The 18,809-nt window shown below is 41.9% G+C and overlaps 1 protein-coding gene across 1 annotated transcript in view; it reads left to right on the top strand.

Moving 5' to 3' along the window:
* The window catches only part of DNAAF5 (dynein axonemal assembly factor 5), an 85,430-nt gene that overhangs the window by 34,517 nt on the left and 32,104 nt on the right, over nucleotides 1-18,809 (top strand). The window contains exons 6-8 of the mRNA XM_040356772.1: nucleotides 760-972; nucleotides 11,148-11,291; nucleotides 17,054-17,222. Coding sequence (XP_040212706.1) covers nucleotides 760-972; nucleotides 11,148-11,291; nucleotides 17,054-17,222 — 526 coding nt within the window. The remainder of the gene's footprint in view (nucleotides 1-759; nucleotides 973-11,147; nucleotides 11,292-17,053; nucleotides 17,223-18,809) is intronic.

The following is an 18,809-nucleotide window of genomic DNA, read 5'->3' as shown; positions in this document are numbered from 1 at the left end:
TCCATTTTCAGAGTAAAAAAGTGAGTGTTATACGCCAATAAATACAGTACATTAGACTTGTGACAGGTTCACTTTATTGTAACTACACCTTTCTTTTTTTTTTCAATCAAGTTTAAGTTTATTTTGAAAATATAAACAGTACAATCGAGTTCATACATCAAGGATAACATCACAATGCATTACAGGAAGATACATTTCGACATCACATATTCCTAACTATACTTAGGTCACAATCGAATAAACGATCTTTATTCAAAAATAAACAGATTTGGAAGAAATAAAAAGATCATGTGTCCACAAACCGTTATAACGGAAATATAGTATTTACCCTAAATTTTCCTATATAAGGTTCCCCTGAGAGATATTCAAGTGCAACGTAAAAGTTGATACTTGTGATACCATAACACATGTGATATTAGTCAATAAAATAGAGTTCATTCTTAAATGACCCTCATATAACCCCCTTACCTTAGTAAGAATCCAATCATTTCACTAAGAGTAGGACCCCACCTTCTGTCCTAATACTCCCACCGTCTTCTCTCTTTTTCCCCCTACTTACTTATTGTAGAGCAAATTCACTTTGTGAATTAGAAGTAGATCAATGAAAAAACTACACCTTTCTGACTGCGTAGCCGACAAGTTCTGAATTTCTACTTTATTTAGATTATTTACAGGGCATGTTACAATGATGTGTTTAGTATATTATACATAGTTGTGTGATAATAATCATAACCTTGTATGCAACATCTTTTGTTTTAGAGTATTAAAGCGGCAGAGTTGATTGGAACCTTTGTGAACCCTGAAGTGTTTCTCAAGCTGATCATGCCAGCACTGCAGAAGTCTCCCCTAGCTTCCCACCTAATGGTTCTGGCAGCATTCATCCGAGGGAGTTCCAGAGAGGTGCTGAAGCCCCATTTACATCGTATTGCTGATGGCATCTCCCAGACTGAGATCTGTCAGAGCTCAGAAAAGGTAATGAAGCGAAACGCGTCGGTGCTTTAGCTATGTATGATTGTGATCTGTTGATAACAAATAACCTTGTCAAGTAGGGGCGTAAATCTGTGTTTTTGAGTATGGTTGGTAAATCTGTCTATCCTGTCTATCTTAAAATATTATTTTATACTCCTATTTACTTAAACATATGTAGGGTCTGCTTTCTGTTTAGTAGCACTGCACAATGACTGTGCTACACTGGTCTTGTCTCTCTTTGGATGAGGTTTGATTTGACTGAAAAAGGATTTTTAGTAAGGCTACCGGAGCATATGTGGGTAGCCGTTTGCCATGCTTCTACACTGCGAGGATTGACTGCTCCTTTTTAAAAAAAAAAAAAGATAAAACTTGCACAGGACCAAGCTAGTTTTTTTAACCCACTCCCCAATGGGATTACACTCGGGCCTGGGGATTTGGCTGCTTTGGAGCCTAGCCTTGTGCACAGAGCCAACACACACACACACCTCATTATACAGAAGTACAAGATATGTAGGGCTGGGAGGCAGAGTTAAAGTGGAGGTTCACCCAAAAACTAAATTTTTAACATTAGATTGAGGCTCATTTTGGGAAGCAGAATCGGGTGTTTTTTTTTAAATCTAAACAGTACTTACCGTTTTAGAGATGTTCTCCGCCGCTTCCGGGTATTGGTTGCGGGACTGGGCGTTCCTATTTGATTGACAGGCTTCCGACAGTCGCATACAGCGCGTCACGATTTTCCGAAAGTAGCCGAACGTCGGTGCGCAGGCGCCGTATAGAGCCGCACCGACGTTCGGCTTCTTTCGGCTACTCGTGACGCGATGTATGCGACTGTCGGAAGCCTGTCAATCAAATAGGAACGCTCAGTCCCGAAGACCATACCCGGAAGCGGCGGAGAAGATCTATCTCTAAAACGGTAAGTACTGCTTCGATTTAAAAAAAAAACACCCGATTCTGCTTCCCAAAATGAGCCTCAATCTAATGTTAAAAAAAAAAATTTCGGGTGAACTCCCGCTTTAAGAACTTTACTGTGCAAGTTTTTACCAACACCATTGTTCAAAGAGGAAAATATGATCCGCACTCTGGTTGTTGCTCTTAATTTCTTAATTTAGCCATAGTGAACAAACGCAGATTAAGTCAGTTGACGCGTTTCAGCCTATAAGGCCTTAGTCCTAACCACCATTGTTTAAAGCCCAACTCCTGGCAAAATTAACACACTTCCCATCTGAACCATCCAGCAAGCAAGATGTTTTTTGGTAGCCCTTGCTAGACTGTCCTCGGCACTCTTTCTTGGGCTGATGTAGATCCTTTTCTGGATCCTAATTGGGTCCCTCTACTAGTCGGCCAATGGGAATTTTACATGTCACGCAGGCACCCAGAGGAGGAAATGTCATCCAAAAAGTAAACGGAGAGAAGGGCCCAATGCTGGATGATCAGATCACATATGTTGGGTAAATGGGGATTTTTCTTTGGGGGGGGGGGGGGGGTTGGGAAGAGGACGTGTGAAGGGGTTTATTATCTTAGAGATGGGCTTTAAAGTGTGTATAAACCACAAAAAAGAATATTTGCATTGCGAGGCCCTTTAATTTTTATTTTTTATGTGTCTTCTGTAAGGAAAAGGCTTACTTTTCAAATAGAATTTGTCATAAAAGGCTCTTAATTTTGAGTGTAACTCACAATAATGGGGCTCCTCCTGAATCTTGCTGACATTTTAGAGGCACTTGTTGTTTCTCCTGTTGCACTCTGCATTCTCAATTGTTTGTGGTGAGTCGCTACTGTTTTCTGAAGTTTTAATTAGGCACCCTAAGATGGTAGATAAATCCCCACCTGGCAAACATTTGGCCATCGGTTGCAACATTTACTCCAGTTTTCATCTTTAGTCAATTAATTTGTTTAATTTCTAATAAACAGCTTGAGGAAACAAACATCTTTTTATCTGCAAAATTATTGAGAGAAAGAAGGCTCCCTTGCACATATTTTTATACCTGTATACTATATAAAAGTAAGCTATTCAAAAACAAAAATATGTAACTAAAACAAAGAAAACATAGATAAATGGAGAATAAAAATCTCTCACTTGTTTTTTTTTTTTTTATTATTATTATGATGCCAGCAACCCTATTGGGCTCTTCTGTCATAAGTGCTTATCTCTGCCTGTCAGCATTTTATATATAGACACCTCTGTGTACATTTTACAACACCTCTCTGTGCTGTGATGATGTGTATGCGTGGCGGTAACGGCTGTACGCAGCTGTAATTGCCTTTTTACCTGTGCATACCTATATGACCTATATCCCCAAATGCAGTGTGCAGAAGTGCTCAGCATTTAGGGCTGTTTGCACTGGTGGTACTGCCCTCCGCCTTTTAGAGGATGGTATAGCAGCAGCTTGCAAGCATTTAGGAGGCACTACTACTGCCTCCTGACAGTATTTCTTCAGTCACTTCCTAGTTTCCAATTTTCTAGGCAAATCTAGTCATAGATTTCTAGTCATATATTCCAGGAGTCCTCGGGAAGGGTGACCCTCCTACCAGCGTGCCCAAACTAAGAAAAGAGGTTTAACCTTAAATTACATAGAGGGTTCTTTACTGTAAGAGCGGCAAGGATTTGGAATTCCTTTCCACAGGCGCTGCATCTCAGCGGGGAGGGGGGAGCATCGATTAGCTTAAAAAAAACTAGTAGGCCCCTTTCACACTGGGGCGGGAGGTGCGTCGGCGGTTTACCGCCAATTTCGTGGTGTTATTCTGCCACTAGCGGGGCGGTTTTACCCCCTGCTAGCGGCCGAGAAAGGGTTAAAAAAAAAACACAGCTGCTGAGGCGCTTTGCCGGCAGTATAGCCACGGTGTCCCATTGATTTTAATGGGCAGGAGCGGTATACACACCGCTCCAAAGATGCGGCTAGCAGGACTTTTTTTTAACCGTGCTGCTAGCGCACCGCTGCTTTGACACTGGAGATACATCAGCGGCTATTTCAGGCCGGTTTGCAGGCGCCTGCAAACCGACTCAGTGCATACCTGTGAAAATGTTTTTTCAGCATCCTACGGTAGCACCTCCCATCCCACCCCCCACTCAACAACTTCAATGTCCTGTGGATTTTTTTTCGGCATCCTGCGGTAGCAAACACCCCCATAGCAGTAGAAGCCCTCCCGCTCAACAACTTTAATGTCCCGCAGTTCAATGTTGAAAAGTTGGGAGGTCTGCCAGTGTGAAAGGGGTCTTGGACGACCACAGCATACAGGGATATACAAGGTACTACTGACTCGCACACATAGGTGTATTTTTTTCCAACCTCACCTACTTCGTAAAGGGCAAATGGAATCCTGGAAATAAATGCTACATTGCCCTTGTTTTTCAAAGCATGGGGAGATGGATGGATGGGGGAGTTTGCTTTGAATATTAAAAATGAATTAAGTTTGTGGTGCTCAGATGCAGTGTAATACGGCTTCATTTACAGCATGTTTCCCTAAAAACATTCCACATAGGAATTGTGGGTGTTTCTGCTGCCCTCTTCATGTTCCAGAAGCTTGTGTTACATTCCACCCATCATAAAATATATAAAACATCAGACACGAATCGCGAGATCGCCTCCTCATAATGACCACATCAGGTGTATAGACTCCAAATCTCAAGTGCGAATATCTCATACTACAACATGTTACCCAAGAAATTGTTGGGTGGTTTATCCCTCCGGCATTTACTAAAAAGAAAAATATCAGTTTTGGGTGGACTGACCTTTTATATCCTCCTAACGTCTATTTTCTTGTGTGCATTACCACGCTGGGTTTCCTTAAATAATATGAACCATGCAAGAAGGTTCCTGGCAGCGTAATCTCCAGAGAACGTGACAATGTCTTCTATTGTTTACCAGACAGTAATAATTGCAGCAATTTGCAACATGTTGATGTATAAGATGATTAGTAATGTATTTTGTGTATACGTTCTCATGATGTGAATAAAACAAACACACCACCCTGTAATTGAGCCCATTGTTAGACTGATGTAACTGGGAATATCTCCCCCAATATGGTGCTGATGATTGACTGGCCATAGACACGGCCTAATCCTGCCTGACAGCACAGTTTTATCAACTAGCCCAGTCACATCAAGAAATCAGAATTACCATTTTCTAATGATACACTGTCAGTAGGTCATGTCATTGCAGTCCCTGAGTGCTGTGATCTTCCTGTAATACCTGGATAAGGACTTTATGAATTGGATTATTCCCAGGTGTTTTGCCTCTGTATTATGCACCTGTCAGCTGAGAGTGAAATGTGATACGGAGACTTCAAAGCCACTTTCTTCTATGCATTCCTTATTTCAAAGAATTTTGTTTAAAGAGAACATGTCATAAATAGGCTTTAACTAGTCTGAAACTAGCCACACACAGGACTGTCATCTCTCTTTGGGGAGTGATTTATGTACATGGAGGCTTATATCAAGGATATTTGCACATCACCTTTAGTGAGGGTGGATTTGATTTAAATCATGATTTAAATTGCTATTAAAAAGGCTTTGATTAAATCGACCTGATTTAAATCATGATTTTTAAAGAGCAAATGTAATCTTTGTCCCGCAGCGGTTCCTCCTCTGACCTGCTAATGACTCACCGACAGTCCCATTCACTTTAATAGGATGGCTGGTGATGTGGCAGTGACACAACAAGGTGAGGGACGTGGCGGTAGTTAATTAACCAGTTAACAACCGCCCTATAGACGATATACGTCTACAAGGCGGTTGCTTAACTCTGGGAGGACGTCCTCCCAGAATTGCGCGCCCTCTGGGGCGCGCACACGGGAATGTCCGTGACCGCCGGGTCCGGATGGATCACGGTAAATCGCCACTGATAGCGGCGGTTTACCACGTGATCGCTCCTTCCAATGACGGAGCGATCACTTATAAACAAACCGGCGTCATGTGATGACGCCGGTTCCTCCCTCCCTCCCCTCTCTGTACCGAACGGTACAGTGTGAGAGGAGGGGGGGGGGGAGAGAGCAGATGCAGCTACTCTGCAATACCCCACACTACTCTGCAATACCCCACACTACTCTGCAATACCCCACACTACCCTGCAATACCCCACACTACTCTGCAATACCCCACAATACCCTGCAACGGCGCCTATGGGGATTTTTAAGTAGCGAAGTTTGGTGCCGTTCCACGAGCGTGTGCAATTTTGAAGGGTGACATGTTGGGTATCTATTTACTCAGCGTAACTTCATCTTTCACATTTATGCAAAAGAATGAAGAAAAAATACTAAATTTGCTAAATTTTATAACAGAAACAAAGAAAAATTATTTTTTTTTAAAGAATTTTCAGTCTTTTTCTCTCTTTATAGCGCAAAAAATAAAAAACCCAACGGTGATTAAATACCACCAAAAGAAAGCTCTATTTGTGTGAAAAAAAAGGACGAAAATTTAATTTGGGTACAGTGTTGTATGACTGAGTAATTGTCATTCAAATTGTGAGAGCACCGAAAGCTGAAAATTGGTTTGGTTATTAAGGGGGTTTACGTGCCCAGTGATCAAGTGGTTAAGCTGTCAGGTTAGTAAAACAGCGATATCAGAACCGATTCAATCATACAGTTTTTAGTGTACATAGATTTGCAAAACAATGGGATAAAGGAATATTCCTGAACTTTGTTTTATCTCATGGTTACTGTGACATTGTATGAATGCATCAATACAGTGCATGTTATCTCAGCTTGCAGAGCTTGGATTCATTCAATTATTTTTACCAAAAATTTAAATATTTCAGAATATACAGCCTCATGCTACACGACCAAGCTCCATTTCATGCTGAATAAACTAAATTATTAATGTATCTTAAATGGAAAATGATATTTAGATAGATTTTTTACTCTAAAAGTATTTTATTAAAATACATTTTAATAAAAATCAAAAAAATCTGATTGAAATAAAAATTATTTATTTTTTCTAAACATTAATTTGTATCCACCCTGCCTTTTTAGTACAGTTGTCTTTTTTTTAATACAACCACCCCGAGTGCAACTCTCCAGCTATAATACTTGTTGTGCAGCTTGCATTTAATATTCTTATACAGGATTTATATAGCACCAACAGTTAGCAGCGTGCTTTTAGAATAATGGAAGATGGAACAGTTACAATCCAATTCAATACAAAAAGGCTGAGGGAGCATTGCTTTTGAGAGTTTACAAGTGAAAGGTCAAGTGATACAAAACATAATAACTGTAAGCGATGAGCTGATGGTTCTAAAGCTAAAACATTTTTTCTTCATTCATACCCTGCATTAAAGCTATATTAAAGTCTTGTGTTTTTTTTCTTCTAAAATAACGTGTTATTCTTGCCTGCTCTGTGCAATGGTTTTGCACAGAGCAGCCCAGATCCTCCTCTTCTCGGGTCCCACTCTGGTGCTCCTGGTCCCTTCCTCCTGCCCGGTGCCCCCACAGCAATTGGTTTGCTGTGAAAGCTCGCGAGCTGCAGCTCTGTGTGTCCATTCAGCCAATGGCTCCCATTGCTGCCAAAAGCCAATCAGGATTGCGAGTCCCCAACGAGCCAAGGTTCTCGTGGACATCGCTGAAGCGAGAGGGGGGTCAGGTAAGTATTAGATATATATCTATTAATTTACAATATTGGGCTGTAAAATCTGATATCTGAAGGTCCAGATTGGAAGAAGCGGTGTACTAACGGAAGCACTCAAGCGGAGTGTGCGAAGGGGATCCGTTCCAGGGTTTAATACCACTTAAAAACAGTAGTAAAGTTACCAAAAAAAGGGGGGGGGGTCTCCCTGCAGGTTTAAAGTGGTTGTAAAGGTTCAGTTTTTTCTCTTTTTTTTTTTTTTTAAATAACAAATATGTCATACTTGCCTCCACTGTGCAGTTCGTTTTGCACAGAGTGGCCCGAACCTCCTGTTCTGGGGTCCCACGGGGGGGTTTCGCGGCTCCTCCCTGCAATAGCTAACCCCCTCTGGGAAAGCTCCCTCTTGAGGGGGTTATCTTGCGGGCGCGCTCTCGTGTCATACACTCGGCGTCCATTGCTGCTGAGTGTATGAATCTGCCTCGCCCCCCCGGCAGCCGCGTTACTGGATTTGATTGGCGGGAGCCAATGTCTGTGCTGCTGTCAATCTATCCAATCAACACCGAGGACGCTGGGCACGCGCAGAGCAGGTGATCGCGCTCAGGTAAGTAAAACGGGGGGCATGATTGCCAGGGTTTTTTTCACCTTAATGCATAAGATGCATTAAAGTGGAGTTTCCATCCCGAAATTTTTTTTTCATTATTGTGCTCATTAGACCTAAAAAGAAAAAAAATATTTTTTACTCACCTGGAAATGCCTGTTGCTATGCTGTCCCACAAAATCTGCCTTCGGAATCACCTAGGATTCTGACATCTCCCTTAGCTCCTCAGCACGCTAATGCTCCTGGGAAATGTTTGTCATCATTTCCCAGGATGCAGTGCGCTTCCCCATTATAACTCCCCATCCAAGACTTCCAGGAAGTAAGTGCTTGTAGGCTTCACAATGCCCACAAGCAAAATGACAACAGTGTGGACATAGTTTTATAGACTATCTTTTTTTTTAATAACTATGCGGAGCGGCGGCGGATTGTAAAATAGTAAGTGACCGGATTTATATTATAAAAACGCATGATGAAAGGACATACATTTAAAAAATGCTAATTGTGGTTGGAACCCCGCTTTAAGGTGAAAAAAACACGAATCTTTACAACCCCTTTAAGCCATAATGTGCTGGTATGTGCATACTAGCACATAATGTTAGACTTCCCTTTACAACGGATCCCTCCAACGACGCCCTGTCGCCTCTGACAGGTTTTAATCTTCTTCACCTGGTCTTTTTCTGGGTTCGCTAGCTCCGGCCATCTGGTTGGCTGAAGCCACAATAACCTACAGGTACGCTTTATTCTAAGCTTACATGTAGGTAAAAATGGCATCAAAGTTTACTACCACTTTAAGTTAGAGTCTTAGTTTCTTGTGTGTGTATATATATATTTTTTATGAGATTGGCGTGTCTCGAGTCTCTGAGACATACTTGGTCCAGCAAGGCGCTGGAAAATGAAATGGTTGTAGACCTCCTTAATGCATTCGTTATGCACTGGCTAGCAGAATTACTAAGATCACACGAGCCACAGGGAATCGGCAGCTGCACTGGTGTAACGTGAGCGTTGGCAACTCCATCATAAACGAATGTAATTGGAGAACATAGGTAGGAGAGACCTAACCAGACTTCACAGCTACCGGCTAATCTACAAGGCGTCTTGTGTCTGATAACCATCTAGAGATGCCAAGTGGTGTGATCGTAGATTGCTTCAATGAGAATTGACATTCGGTTATTAAATGTTTGTATATTGCCAAGCAGGATACTTTTAGTTAGCACCTTCATTGAGAATAATTTTTTGGGGGATAACCTATAACCCCCCCCTCCCCCAATCGCAAGAGCACCTCCTTCCCTTCCCCTCTGTGTGATGACCCCATTTTCTCTTCCCCATCTCTTTGAAAAAATCCTATTTGTTTAACCACTTAAGCCCCGGACCATTTTGTTGCTAAATGCCCAGGCCAGGTTTTGCGATTCGGCCAATTGCGCGGTCGTGCGACAAACAAAATTGGCGTCCTTTTTTCCCCACAAATAGAGCTTTCTTTTGGTGGTATTTGATCACCTCTGTAGTTTTTATTTTTTTGCGCTATAAACAAAAATAGAGCGACAATTTTGAAAAAAATTCAATATTTACTTTTTTGCTATAATAAATATCCCCCAAAAACATATATACATTTTTTTTTTTCCTCAGTTTAGGCCGATACGTATTCTTCTACCTATTTTTGGTAAAAAAAATCGCAATAAGTGTTTATCGATTTGGTTTGCGCAAAATTTATAGCGGTTGCAAAATAGGGGATAGTTTTATTGCATTTGTATTCATTATATATTTTTTTTTTACTACTAATGGCGGCGATCAGCGTTTTTTTTTCGTGACCGAGACATTATGGCGGACTCTTCGGACAATTTTGACACATTTTTGGGACCATTGTCATTTTCACAGCAAAAAATGCATGTAAATTGCATTGTTTATTGTGAAAATGACAGTTGCAGTTTGGGAGTTAAACACAGGGGGCGCTGTAGGAGTTAGGGTTCACTTAGTGTGTGTTTACAACTGTAGGGGGGTGTGGCTGTAGGACAGACATCATCGATCGAGTCTCCCTAATAAAAGGGATCACTCGATCGATGCGCCGCCACAGTGAAGCACGGGGAAGCCGTGTTTACATACGGCTCTCCCCGTTCTTCAGCTCCGGGGAGCGATCGCGGCTGGGCAGCTATAAACGAATAGCTGCGCCGTCGTCCCGGATCGCTCCCCAAGGGAACCCGACCGCCGCATGTACCGGGGGGGGGGGGGGTCCTGATCGGACCCCCGACCCACGTCAAGCAGAGCACGTACAGGTACGTGCATGTGCCTGTCCGTGCCATTCTGCTGACGTATATGTACATGAGGAGGTCGGCAAGTGGTTAAAGAACACAACATACAGCGATATGGGTAATAATTATAGACATTGACACACATACACCAACACAGGTAGAACTGGATGGACTATTGTTTTTATTCAACCTTACCTACTATCTAACATCACCATAAATGCAGGTCACAAACTTGGTGCGTTTTGCCTGCACCAGATGGCATGATGCAAAATTACCATGCAATCCTTTGCAATGCGTTCACAAAATTGCTATATGTATGACTTTTGGTGCGGTTGAAGTGTAATTTAAACCCATTCCAAATGAATCGGCTCAAATCGCACCACACTGAATCACATGTGGATTGCACAGGAATGCAGTGTGGTTACCGTGCGATTCACATAGTGTGAGCCAAGGCTTAAACCACTCTATTTTTCCCAGTATAAACTGACTGTCTCTGTGGGGTTCTGCTGCTTTTGTTGTTGCCTTGCAATGAAAATGCTTCTTAAATGTGTATTTCTCATACTGCGGTTCTAAGTTTTTTTTTTAAACCCTCGTAACTGTGTCTGTGCAGGCTAATCTTAAGTGTCCATCTGTGGCCATTTGAAAGGTATGCTTGGTATGTGATGACTGAGAAGTATCATTTTATGGTTTAATCAGCAAGCTATTAGGTCAGAATATCTATATTTCTCATCTGTACCTCCTAACAATGGACCTATTTCTGTCTAATGTGTCTTTCATTTGACAGGTGCTGTACCTGGAGCAGTTGCTGTGCTGCCTGCAGTCCTTGATTAGCATATGCCAGCAGTACTGTACAGACATCAGCCTGCATTGTATGAAAGTACTGATAACGATATTGGCTAGCTCGGCTTCTGAAAACCTCTATGGAAAGGTAATACAATCGCAATCGCAGTCTGTCTGCTTTTTACTACCCACTTAATCCTGTATCTCCATATCCTACCGTCTACTCGCACATTCTTCATTAATGTACTGAATTCTTCTAAGGTGGAGGCTAAACGGATCAAGTGTGAATTGTACATGTATACACCTTTCGTGTACATTTATACTGTATGTTTGTTGCCTTCTATTGGTAAGCCTAGCCAGTGTCTACTCTTCTGTTTCAAATATTTTATTGAATTTTATAATTCTCAACAAAATTCCATTAACAGAGCATATACAATAATATAATAGAAATATTCCACTAACAGAACATAGTATGGTAGAAAAGGGCATACCTTATTTTCCGGCGTATAAGACGACTTTTTAACCCCTTAAAATCTTCTTAAAGTCGGGGGTCGTCTTATACACCGGTAACCTAACATCCCTTACCTTATCCAAAGACATGCAGAATGGCGGCCGTCCATTTTTCAAAGCCGCGCCTCCTACTTCTTCTGTTCCGTGATAGGCGGAACACTCGGCTTCCCAGGAGGCACTGTGTTACTCCAAATTTGTGATGGTCATTGTCTCCTGTATAGAAAGTGATGGAAAATGCAACATTTTTTTTTTTATAGTTTAAAAAAAGTGTTGACACGTTCACACGAAATGCAGTTCTGTGCGCTTTTTTTCTGCACTAAAAGTGCATGCACAGTGTTTCCCATGTATTCCAATGACTCTAGTGCACACCTTGCAGTTTCCAGTGCAAAAACTGACTGCATGGTGTGAACTAGAGCCATTGGAATACATGGAAAACACTGTGCAGAGAAAAAGCGCACGGAACTGAGCTGCGTCTTTGGTGTGAACTAGCATTTTGGATAGAGTGGACAAGGGTTAATATCTGTGTAGTATATTCATTGTTTTCTGAGTCTCTCTTATGGGGATCTGCTTTAATTGCTGTCAATGACCCTGTTTGAGAAATTTTCATTCCTGATCTGGTGACGAGTGTTAAGCCTGCGAAACATTAAAATTTGTCCGATTTCAGCAGGGATCGGCCAAGATTCGGTTCATACATGGGCAGCTTGATTGTAACCAGCCTGTCATATTTTTTACATTTGAAAACTGCTGGCAGCTATAGCTGTAACTCTCATAGCATAGACCAGTGACGATCCTGACCTCCCTGGGGCCCTAAGCAAACTTCTGCTAAGGCGCCCTCTACGGTGGTGAAATATGGGCGTGTTTGCGGGAAATAGTGGGTGTGGCCGGAGTCTGAGATGAATGAGAGATGGAGGGAAAGAAAGAATTCATTTTTTTTTACCACATAACATTCAGGGTTTTTTTTTTTACCACATAACATTCAGGTTTTTTTTTTTTACCACATAACATTCAGGTGTTTTTTTCCCCACACAACATTCAGGGTTTTTTTTACCACAACATTCAGGGTTTTTTTTTTTTTTTTTTTTTTTATACCACATAACATTCAGGGTTTTTTTTATACCACATAACATTCAGGGTTTTTTTTATACCACATAACATTCAGGGTTTTTTTTATACCACATAACATTCAGGGTTTTTTTTATACCACATAACATTCAGGGTTTTTTTTATACCACATAACATTCAGGGTTTTTTTTATACCACATAACATTCAGGGTTTTTTTTATACCACATAACATTCAGGGTTTTTTTTATACCACATAACATTCAGGGTTTTTTTTATACCACATAACATTCAGGGTTTTTTTTTTTTTTTTTACCACACAACATTCAGGGTTTTTTTTTTTTTTTTTTTTTACCACACAACATTCAGGTTTGTTTGTTTTTCCCACACAACATTCAGGGGTTTTTTTTTCCCACACAACATTCAGGGTTTTTTTTTTATACCACATGACATTCAGTTTTTTTTTTTTTTTTTTTTTACCACAATAACATTCATTTTTTTTTTATACCCACATAACATTCAGGTTTTTTTTTTTTTTACCCATAACATTCACCTCCTAGTCCTACCGTTTCCAAAAGGCACTGGGAAAAAAATACGATCTCATCGTCACCACTGCTGTGCCGCTCTCCTCTCCTCAGAGTGACTGACAACACCCCCCCCCCCCCCTCAGCAAGTAGCCTACAGCTCCCATAAGAATTGGCTGCGGCCATCTCACTGACGTCACCTGACGTCTGACTCCCTACTGCTGCTTTGTCATGATTCAGTGCTGCGGGCGGATACTAGGACAGCCGCGGCAGTGTCCATTGTTTCGGTTAGGAATCGCCAAGCCAATACAAACAGCTTCCCAGCGGGGCCCGAGTAAATCCGGGGGCCCTATGCAGCGTGCGTAGTCTGCGTATAGGGCTGATCGGCCCTGGCATAGACACACATCCTAGGAGCACACGTGTTTACCTTATACTTGCAACACTGTGTGGGGAAAATGCCGTGATCATCCCGTGCTTTTAGTCTGATGGAGGTGCCCTGTAGCCTGGGGTCAGCCAGTGATCAGCAGACGGTTCAAATTAAACCTTCCATTTTTATTTATTTTTTGTCTTTTTCACAATATTGCTGCTCCTGTATTTCCATGTATAAAAAAAAAGTCCTATTTTAGGGAACATAAACTTGTACACTAACATCACATCATCTTTTATTTTGTATGACATAAATTATTGAAGGTTCTTATGTTTCCATTTCTCCATCAATCTCTGCCAGTCGCACCATTGAAAAGCAGACGCAGTGTCAGCAATGTAATGTTCTTAAGCGGTCTCGGAACACTGATCTCTCCGAGTCCTCAAACAGCCTTTATTAAAAAGAATCTATAGCTTTTTAAAGTGTTTTCATGTGAAAACAATAGTATCAATGTAAACAATTTGATCATTGGGCTACAGATCTGTAAATATGTATAAGTTTTTATACAGTGGGGATCGAAAGTTTGGGCACCCCAGGTAAACATTTGTATTAATGTGCATAACGAAGCCAAGGAAAGATGGAAAAATCTCCAAAAGGCATTAAATTACAGATTAGACATTCTTATATGTCAAAAAAAGTTTGATTGTATTTCCATCATTTACACTTTCAAAATTGCAGAAAAAAATGGCGTCTGCAAAAGTTTGGGCACCCTGCAGAATTTACAGCGTGCACTGCCCCCTTTGCAAAGCTGAGACCTGCCAGTGTCATGGATTGTTCTCAATCATCGTCTGGGAAGACCAAGTGAAGTCAATCTCAAAGGTTTTAAATGCCCAGAGTCATCTGACCTTGCCCCAACAATCAGCACCATGGGTTCTTCTAAGCAGTTGTCTAGAAAACTGAAACTGAAAATAGTTGACGCTCACAAAGCTGGAGAAGGCTATAAGAAGATAGCAAAGCGTTTTCAGATGTCAATATCCTCTGTTCGGAATGTAATTAAGAAATGGCAGTCATCAGGAACAGTGGAAGTTAAAGCAAGATCTGGAAGACCATGAAAAATATCAGACAGAACCGCTCGCAGGATTGTGAGAAAAGCAATTTAAAACCCACGTTTGACTGCACGATCCCTCCAGAAAGATCTGGCAGACACTGGAGTTGTGGTACACTATTCCACTATAAAGAGATACTTGTACAAATATGGTCTTCATGGAAGAGTCATCAGAAGAAAACCTCTTCTACGTATGTCCTTACCACAAAAATCAGCGTTTGAACTTTGCAAATGAACATATAGACAAGCCTGATGCATTTTGGAAACAAGTTCTGTGGACCGATGAGGTTAAAATAGAACTTTTTGGCCGGAATGAGCAAAGGTACGTTTGGAGAAGAAAGGGCACAGAATTTAATGAAAAGAACCTCTGTCCAACTGTTAAGCATGGGGGTGGATCAATCATGCTTTGGGGTTGTATTGCAGCCAGTGGCACAGGGAGCGTTTCACGAGTAGAAGGAAAAATGGATTCAATAAAATTTCAGCAAATTTTGGATGGTAACTTGATGCCATCTGTGAAAAAGCTGAAGTTAAAGAGAGGATGGCTTCTACAAATGGATAATGATCCTAAACACACCTCAAAATCCACGGGGGATTACATAAAGAGGCGTAAACTGAAGGTTTTGCCATGGCCTTCATAATCTCCTGACCTCAACATAATTGAAAATCTATAAATAGACCTTAAAAGAGCAGTGCGTGACAGACAGCCCAGAGATCTCAAAGAACTGGAAGACTTTTGTAAGGAAGAATGGGCAAAGATACCTCAAACAAGAATTGAAAGACTCTTGGCTGGCTACAAAAAGCGTTTACAAGCTGTGATACTTGCCAAAGGGGGCAGTACAAGATATTAACTCTGTAGGGTGCCCAAACTTTTTCAGACACCATTTTTTTTTGTTTTCTGTAATTTTGAAAGTGTAAATGATGGAAATAAAATCTAACTTTTTTTGACATATTATAAGAATGTCTAATCTGTAATTTGATGCCTTTTGGAGATTTTTCCATCTTTCGTTATGCACATTAATACAAATTTTTTACCTGGGGGTGCCCAAACTTTCGATCCCCACTGTGTGTGTGTGGATCGATCTCTCTCTCTCTCTCTCTCTCTCTCTCTCTCTCTCTCTCTCTCTCTCTCTCTCTCTCTCTCTCTCTCTGTCTCTCTGTCTCTCTGTCTCTCTGTCTCTCTGTCTCTCTGTCTCTCTGTCTCTCTGTCTCTCTGTCTCTCTGTCTCTCTGTCTCTCTGTCTCTCTGTCTCTCTCTCTCTGTCTCTGTCTCTGTCTCTCTCTCTCTCTGTCTCTCTCTCTGTCTCTGTCTCTGTCTCTGTCTCTCTCTCTCTCTCTCTGTGTCTCTCTCTCTCTGTCTCTCTCTCTCTTCACACTACACTGACACGTTTTTCAGACGGTTGAACGCTAAAAATAGCGCTGCTATACTGCCTGAAAAAATCGTGCCCTGCAGGCTCCAATGTAAAAGCCCGAAGGCTTTCACATTGAGGCAGTGCGCTACCAGGACCGCTCCAAAGGTCCTGCTAGCCGCATCTTTGGAGCAGTGTGTTTACCACTCCTATACTGCTCCTTCCCATTGAAATCAATGGAAAACCGCGGTAATACCGCTCTCTATAGAGGCAAATTGCGGGCAGTTTTAACCCTTTTTCGGCCGCTAGCGGGGGTTAAAGCCACACTGCTAGCGGCCAAAAATCGCAGTAAATACGACGGTATAAGGGCGCTAACTGCCCCGTGTGAAAGGGGCCTTAGTGTTTGGCTGAAGCCATTTATTCTCAATCAACTCTGATTAATTTTTTTTAAATTATAATGGCAACATAAACTACCCACTCCTCAGGGCCAATGCCAATAATATGTGCATTTAATATATTATTATTTTTTTTCCATAAAGGTGAACGTCTTTTTTTTATTTTTTATACTTATATATTTATTTAATTGTCTTTCCATATAGGGACAAGGCAGATACAAAAGAAAAAAGTATATACATTCATCATATCAAAATATACAATCGCCCTGGCCCATCACTTTAATGCATTCATTCTCTCTCTCTCTCTCTCTCTCTCCCTCTCCCTCTCCCTCTCCCTCTCCCTCTCCCTCTCCCTCTCCCTCTCCCTCTCCCTCTCCCTCTCCCTCTCCCTCTCCCTCTCCCTCTCCCTCTCCCTCTCCCTCTCCCTCTCCCTCTCCCTCTCCCTCTCCCTCTCCCTCTCCCTCTCCCTCTCCCTCTCTCTCTCTCTCTCTCTCTCTCTCTCTCTCTCTCTCTCTCTCTCTCTCTCTCTCTCTCTCTCTCCCTCTCTCCCTCCTTGAAATAAAATATTGTGCACCTTTTTAATTTATTGCTCCTCCCTCCTGCACAGGTTCAAGGTGTGATGTTGTCACTGGCTCAAATACAGGGATTGAATGATCACCTGGACCTGTACAGACAGCACATGCAAGAGCTAATGCAGTGGGCATCACAAAGTCATGACCAATGGACCAATTTTTCCCCCGAGAGGGCCCAGTATGAAGTTCTTGTACCAGAGTCTGGTAAGCATTCAAAAACCATTTAAAGGAACTGATTATACTGTATTATTAAAGTGTGTGTCTGAGCAAAATGAAAATAACACTTGTTCTCATGTTTAATCCCTTTAAATGCAAGTGCAGAAGATTTGTATTTTTTCAGTGTGTTCCGAACAGATAATGCATGGCATCTAAAAATTGAAATAAAATCCAGGGGACCACTCTGATTGCTAATGAGGTAAAAGGAAAGATAATTAGACTACTTACTGATTGCCCATGTCTATTGACTCACCGAGTGTAGACGGTGTGATCCTAGTAACCCATGCAGACAATACAAAAACTGGTTGGATGTGTTAGGACAGTGGTGTGCATGTGTGCGCAAGTGGTGGCTTCCGTACGTAATGACGTCATGCCAATGCATTTTTCCCGCCAATGAAATCTTCCTGCTTGGGACTTTTATCCTGCAATCCTGCCACTTACTAAGCCTCCACTGTTGCACTGTTTATAGAGTTAGCTGCAGGGGTATGTTTGGTGTGGTGTACTGTGTGAGCAGCTGCTGCTATCGTTTTGTCAGTGTTATCATTTTAACGTTGGAGAGGTGAAGGGTTATGATTTGTATGCCATTTTGTCTTTGCTACTTTACATTTGGTTAAAAAAAAATATTTGTTATTTATACTGTTTACCTTTTGAAAAACAAGGGCCACTTAAGACACTTGGTAACCAGTCGCGGGCCACAATGAGCGGAGAAGGCGGTTGACAGGTCCGTGTCCACATTGCATATGCCGAGTGGACACAGCCCACTCAACTCTATGGGCCCTCTGATCCAATCAGATGGAAGGGGATGGATCCACTTGTGTTTTTTTAACAGATCGGATTGGAGGTAGGTGGGTGTAAACGGACACAAGTCCGTTTACATCTGCCGCTTCATAGAGGTGAATGGAGGGTCCGATTGGGTTGCAGAACAGATATGCCCATACATACACTGTGATATTAGTAATAACAGTTTTCCATTCAGGTATTGCCAGCTGTTGCTGTCCCAGGCAGAGTGCATTTAGTATTACTCTGCCTATTACAGGAGTCGGCGCTATATAGGAAGCATTGGCTTATGCGGCTCTGCTCTTCAGCCGATTGCTTCCTCTACCGTCAGCTTCATTCACAACACTGATGCTCTGGGATGGCAGGTCAGCAACCTGCTATCTGGGCTTGCCAACCTGCCATCCCAGGGCAGAAGGTCGCGGGCCACATCAGAAGGCTCCGCGGGCCACGTGTGGCCCCCGGGTCACTGGTTGGGCACCCCTGGTTTACTGTTTGGTCCCTCTTGTAACAGCCTTTCTGGGTTTCCCAAGCTGAAATCCCAAGCAGTGTTGTCAGCCCTGCCCTAGTCTGTTCATCAGGACTATAGAAAACCCCCCTCTCCCCATATCCATAACATGAGGAGGTGGTGATCTTTAGGAGTGAACTCATGGGAGGAAAAGGAAGTTATGCATTCATTGGATTTTAGACAAATCAACAAATATTGTTCTGTACTTTTACAGTACAGAAAAAATGGGGAAATGTTAATTTATTGCTGAGATGTACTGAATGTTATGCAGTTACATTAACCACTTCCCGATC

This window comes from Rana temporaria, chromosome 6 (genome assembly GCF_905171775.1).
Source record: "Rana temporaria chromosome 6, aRanTem1.1, whole genome shotgun sequence".
NCBI classification, from domain to species: Eukaryota; Metazoa; Chordata; class Amphibia; order Anura; family Ranidae; genus Rana; species Rana temporaria.
Note: the sequence above shows the minus strand (reverse complement) of the source record. Positions and strands in the feature narration are given on the sequence as shown.